Below are 6,072 nucleotides of genomic sequence, written 5' to 3' on the forward strand. Positions count from 1 at the left end.
GTCTTGTGTGACCCATCGGCCTCGTCAGCCTCAGCAACGTCGGCGCTTGAACAGGTTGGTAGAGCCAGGTCTGAATCAGCCTTGAAATGCTGCTCGATGGTCTGCGCCACACGGCCCGATGGACGGGTGACTTCAGTTGGCGTGAGACCCGCTGGTAGCTTAGGCACGTCAGACTTTTGGATTTCTGTCCTCACGATGACATCACGAACCTTCATTCGTGGAAGATCCACGACGTCAACCTCTGTGGTGTCCCGTATGCGAAGCTTTCCTAATTTGTCTTCTGGAATCAAATATTCGAGGACTCCATCGATTCCGAGGAAGTTTGGTGGTCGTTTCATCGCTTTCTTTGGTGGTGCCGGTTGAGGTTTTGACTTCTTCTTGTCCGGAGCCTCTGTGAATTCTGGAGCCTTCTTTTTGAATTCCCAACCGGGAATATGGAATTTCGGCATATCAAGCTCTGGCCATTTGAAGCCGCCTTTAGGCTTGTAAGACGTTTTTATCCTGCCATCCGGCATCGTAACCTCCTCGACCTCAGCCCCTTCTATCTCCGGTAGTTGGAATTCCGGATCGACGTCAAAGTATTGACGCCAGACTTTGCGAGTCTTACCAGATGGAAGAGACTCGACTTCAATCTTGGCATCCTTTGGTAGTTTTGACAGTTCAGGCTCGGTTACTTCGGTAGTGATGACAAGGTGACGTTTTCCAGATGGAAGATCCTCCACATCGATTGTGGAATTGTCTCTGAACTCGATGGACGGAAGTTTGGCCTTTGGAATGAAGCTCGCTAGAAGCTCAGAAATTCCGTCAAACCTCGGCTTCTTTACCGACTTTGACACTTTGCGCTCTGGACTGGGAGAGCGATCACTTGAACGGAATTCCCAATCTGGCATCTGAAGGCTGGGCATAGATAACTTTGGCCATTTGAAGCCCGGCTTTGGCTTATAAGTAGCCTTGACGTTTCCATTCGGCAGAGTGACTTCGGAAATGTCAGCTCCGCTCACCCTTGGCAGCGGAAGGTCCGGACTGCTGCGGAAGTTTTGGCAGAGTGTATGCTTTAGTGCACCATTGGGCTGACTGATCTTGATAATGTCGCTATCAGGCGGCAGCAGCTGAATATCTGCTTCGGAAATTTCAGTCCGTACCTCGACATCGCGAGCGTCCCCTCCAGGAATGTCGATAACATCAACTTCCGTATTGTCCCTGATGCGCAGTTTGGGAAGGTCATCTTTGGGCAACAGATACTCAAGAAGCCCGTCTACACCAGACACTTTTGGCGGTTTCACTCCTTTCTTGAAACTGAACGACGGCAGCTTGAAGCTGAACGCCGAGTCTTTCTCGTCCCGCACAGGCGAAAGTGAACGTTCCCTGACAGAACGAACTTCCCTCTCTGGTATGCTTGTTAACGGCATGTGAATTTCAGGCCACTTCAGACCACGACAAGGCTTGTAGGTGAAGCGAACAGTACCATCAGGAAGCTTTGTTTCTACAACACTCGCCCCAAAGACATCCGGAATCTCTTTTCTTGGATCAATTTTGAATTTCTGGGTGAGGATCTGCTCTTCACCACCTGGGACGTTCACTGTGTCTATTTTAGCGTTGGGTGTTAGCTCCGGAACAGTAACGTCTGTCACATTCGTAACGATGAAAAGTTCACTTTTCTTTGGACCAGTGACCTCCACACGAACTTCCGATGTTTCCGTGAACACCAATGATGGGAGCTCGTTAGGAGGAATCAACTGCATCACTAGGTCCCCGATGCCATCAATACCGGTATCACTTGGTCTGCTGGAGCGCACTGATGATGCATCTGTACTTTCTTCCTTTCTCACAGACGGTGGACTGTACGAGCCACTGCTTCCTCCGAAGTGCCAGTCAGGCAAGTGAAGGGACGGAAGGGTGATCTTAGGCCACTTGAACCCAGCCTTTGGCTTGAAAGATGTTTTGATTGAGCCGTCAGGAAGCTTGATTTCACTGATATCCGCACCGGAAACCTTAGGAAGCGGCAGTTCAGCATTGGCTTTGAACTTCTGGGTCAACAAATTTTTGGTTTTGCCGTCAGGTAACTTGATTTTCTCAGTTTTCAGATCCGTCGAAAGTTTTGGAAGATTCGCGTCAGGAATGTCCGTCATAACAATCACCTCTCTGCCCATCGTACCTGGGAGATCAACAACGTCCACTTCGGATGTATCACGAATTCGTAGTTTCGAAAGGTCGCTCTCGGGAAGAAGATATCCCAGAAGATGGTCCAAACCGTCGACCTTTGGCGTTTTCACTCCTTTCCCAAAACCAAATGAAGGCATCTTTACACCGAAGTGGAATCACTGTCGCTTTTCTTCCTTTCAGGGCTTGGGGAACGGCTTTTTGAACTAAACTCCCACTCAGGCATTTCAAGCATGGGGAGTGTGACAGTTGGCCACTTAAAGCCAGGCTTCGGTTTGAATGTGGTTTTAACCGTTCCGTCGGAAAGATTCTTTGAGTGTACTTCAGCTCCAGAAACCTTTGGCAGTGGCAGTGATGCATCTCCTTTGAATTCCTGAACCATAATAGCGGCAAGACCTCCATGATGAGTCACTTTGTCTACCTTTGCACCAGTTGGTACCTTTGGAAGATCAACTTCCTGGATTTCCGTTCTAACAACAACTTTTCTGCTCTTCGTATTCATCTCGTCAAGGACATCGACTTCGGTATTATCTCGGAGCCGCAGCTTTGAGATATCTGACTCTTGTATGAAGTAGGCTAGAAGAGCATCAATTCCTTTCAGCTCTGGGATTTCGGTTCTCTTTTCGAAACCAAGTGATGGCAATTTATTCCAGCACTGACGTCACTCTTCTCCTTCCTTTCTACAACTGTGACGTATCACCGGAACCAAAGTCCCAGTCCGGAGTTGGAGAGATGGCAGCGAGATTTTCGGCCACTTGAACCCAGCCTTGGGCTTGAACGATGTCTTTATCGAGCCATCGGGAAGCTTGATGTCGTCAATGTCTGCGCCAGACACCTTAGGTAGGGTAGTTCGGCGTTGCCCTTGAGCTTCTGCGTTAACACATTCTTGATCTTTCCGTCAGGCAGTGTGATCTTCTCAGTCTTCAGATCGGCAGACAGCTTCGGAAGGTCACGTCAGGGATATCGGTACTGACGACAACCTCCCTGCCCTTCATATCGGGTAAGTCAATGACATCAACCTCTGTGTTGTCGCGGATACGAAGCTTGGGCAGCTCAGATTCTGGCAGAAGGTAGGCAAGAAGACCGTCAACGCCATCCAGCTTGGGAACCTTGGCACCTTTGCCGAATCCGAAGGAAGGCATCTTGATTCCAAAACTGAAGTCGCTATCTTCCTTGTCTTTCTCCTTTTCTCCGGGCTGGCGACCTATCACCAGAACCAAAGTCCCAGTCAGGAAGTTGTAGAGATGGCAGTGAGATCTTGGGCCACTTGAAGCCAGCCTTGGGCTTGAACGATGTCTTTATCGAGCCATCGGGAAGCTTGAGGTCGTCAATGTCTGCGCCAGACACCTTAGGTAGGGGTAGCTCGGCGTTGCCCTTGAATTTCTGCGTCAACACATTCTTGATCTCTCCGTCAGGCAGGGTGATCTTCTCAGTCTTCAGATCGGCAGACAGCTTCGGAAGGTCAACATCAGGGATCTCGGTACTGACGACAACCTCCCTGCCCTTCATATCGGGTAAGTCAATGACATCAACCTCTGTGTTGTCGCGGATACGAAGCTTGGGCAGCTCAGATTCTGGCAGAAGGTAGCCAAGAAGACCGTCAACGCCATCCAGCTTGGGAACCTGGCACCTTTGCCGAATCCGAACGAAGGCATCTTGATTCCAAAGCTGAAGTCGCTATCTTCCTTGTCTTTCTCCTTTCTCTCCGGGCTTGGCGACCTATCACCAGAACCAAAGTCCCAGTCTGGAAGTTGTAGAGATGGCAGTGAGATCTTGGGCCACTTGAAGCCAACCTTGGGCTTGAACGATGTCTTTATCGAGCCATCGGGAAGCTTGAGGTCGTCAATGTCTGCGCCAGACACCTTAGGTAGGGGTAGCTCGGCGTTGCCCTTGAATTTCTGCGTCAACACATTCTTGATCTCTCCGTCAGGCAGGGTGATCTTCTCAGTCTTCAGATCGGCAGACAGCTTCGGAAGGTCAACATCAGGGATCTCGGTACTGACGACAACCTCCCTGCCCTTCATATCGGGTAAGTCAATGACATCAACCTCTGTGTTGTCGCGGATACGAAGCTTGGGCAGCTCAGATTCTGGCAGAAGGTAGCCAAGAAGACCGTCAACGCCATCCAACTTGGGAACCTTGGCACCTTTGCCGAATCCGAACGAAGGCATCTTGATTCCAAAGCTGAAGTCGCTATCTTCCTTGTCTTTCTCCTTTCTCTCCGGCTTGGCGACCTATCACCAGAACCAAAGTCCCAGTCTGGAAGTTGTAGAGATGGCAGTGAGATCTTGGGCCACTTGAAGCCAGCCTTGGGCTTGAACGATGTCTTTATCGAGCCATCGGGAAGCTTGATGTCGTCAATGTCTGCGCCCGACACCTTAGGTAGGGTAGCTCGGCGTTGCCCTTGAATTTCTGCGTCAACACATTCTTGATCTTTCCGTCAGGCAGGGTGATCTTCTCAGTCTTCAGATCGGCAGAGAGCTTCGGAAGGTCAACATCAGGGATCTCGGTACTGACGACAACCCCCTGCCCTTCATATCGGGTAAGTCGATGACATTCACCTCTGTGTTGTCGCGGATACGAAGCTTTGGCAGCTCAGACTCTGGCAGAAGGTAGCCAAGAAGACCGTCAACGCCATCCAGCTTGGGAACCTTGGCACCTTTGCCGAATCCGAACGAAGGCATCTTGATCCCAAAGCTGAAGTCGCTATCTTCCTTGTCTTTCTCCTTTCTCTCCGGGCTTGGCGCCCTATCACCAGAAACAAACTCCCAGTCGGGAAGTTGTAGAGATGGCAGTGAGATTTGGGGCCACTTGAAGCCAGCCTTGGGCTTGAATGATGTCTTTATCGAGCCATCGGGAAGCTTGATGTCGTCAATGTCTGCGCCAGACACCTTAAGTAGAGGTAGCTCGGCGTTGCCCTTGAATTTCTGCGTCAACACATTCTTGACCTTTCCGTCAGGCAGGGCGATCTTCTCCGTCTTCAGATCAGCAGACAGCTTCGGAAGGTCAACGTCAGGGATCTCAGTACTGACGACAACCTCCCTGCCCTTCATATCGGGTAAGTCAATGACATTCACTTCTGTGTTGTCGCGGATACGAAGCTTTGGCAGCTCAGACTCGGGAAGAAGGTAGCCAAGAAGACCGTCAACGCCATCCAGCTTGGGAATCTTGGCACCTTTGCCGAATCCGAACGAAGGCATCTTGATCCCAAAGCTGAAGTCGCCATCTTCCTTGTCTTTCTCCTTTCTCTCCGGGCTTGGCGACCTATCACCAGAACCAAACTCCCAGTCAGGAAGTTGTAGAGATGGCAATGAGATCTTGGGCCACTTGAAGCCAGCCTTGGGCTTGAACGATGTCTTTATCGAGCCATCGGGAAGCTTGATGTCGTCAATGTCTGCGCCAGACACCTTAGGTAGGGGTAGCTCGGCGTTGCCCTTGAATTTCTGCGTCAACACATTCTTGATCTTTCCGTCAGGCTGGATGACCTTCTCTGTCTTCAGATCGGCAGAGAGCTTCGGAACGTCAACATCAGGGATCTCGGTACTGACGACAACCTCCCTGCCCTTCATATCGGGTAAGTCATGACATCAACCTCTGTGTTGTCGCGAATACGAAGCTTTGGCAGCTCAGACTCTGGCAGAAGGTAGCCAAGAAGACCGTCAACGCCATCCAGCTTGGGGACCTTGGCACCTTTGCCGAATCCAAACGAAGGCATCTTGATCCCAAAGCTGAAGTCGCTATCTTCCTTGTCTTTCTCCTTTCTCTCCGGGCTTGGCGACCTATCACCAGAACCAAAGTCCCAGTCGGGAAGTTGTAGAGATGGCAGTGAGATCTTGGGCCACTTGAAGCCAGCCTTGGGCTTGAACGATGTCTTTATCGAGCCATCGGGAAGCTTGATGTCGTCAATGTCTG

The 6,072-nt window shown here is 50.6% G+C and overlaps 1 protein-coding gene across 1 annotated transcript; it reads right to left on the minus strand.

Annotated features, from left to right (window-relative positions):
• Positions 1-3,324: 3,324 nt before the first annotated feature.
• Positions 3,325-5,729, minus strand: LOC122371810 (neuroblast differentiation-associated protein AHNAK-like). Its single transcript, XM_043348516.1, has 3 exons — positions 4,722-5,729; positions 3,791-4,394; positions 3,325-3,734 (listed from the first exon to the last, which is right to left on the minus strand). The coding sequence occupies exons 1-3, from the start codon at positions 5,727-5,729 to the stop codon at positions 3,325-3,327; spliced, it is 2,022 nt and encodes a 673-aa protein (XP_043204451.1).
• Between the last annotated feature and the right edge of the window lie 343 nt (positions 5,730-6,072).

This window comes from Amphibalanus amphitrite, unplaced genomic scaffold (genome assembly GCF_019059575.1).
Source record: "Amphibalanus amphitrite isolate SeventyFive unplaced genomic scaffold, NRLGWU_Aamphi_draft 001280F_arrow, whole genome shotgun sequence".
Lineage (NCBI taxonomy): Eukaryota > Metazoa > Arthropoda > Thecostraca > Balanomorpha > Balanidae > Amphibalanus > Amphibalanus amphitrite.

What these genes read in the sequence shown, in the direction of transcription:
- LOC122371810 (XM_043348516.1), bottom strand. Translation starts at nt 5,729, where the DNA reads ATGAAGGGCAGGGAGGTTGTCGTCAGTACCGAGATCCCTGATGTTGAC. An exon ending in GTATCCGCGACAACACAGAG is followed by an intron (nt 4,395 to 4,721) that starts GTGAATGTCATC and finishes TTCTGGTGATAG; the next exon opens with GTCGCCAAGCCGGAGAGAAA. An exon ending in TTCGTTCGGATTCGGCAAAG is followed by an intron (nt 3,735 to 3,790) that starts GTGCCAGGTTCC and finishes ACCTTCTGCCAG; the next exon opens with AATCTGAGCTGCCCAAGCTT.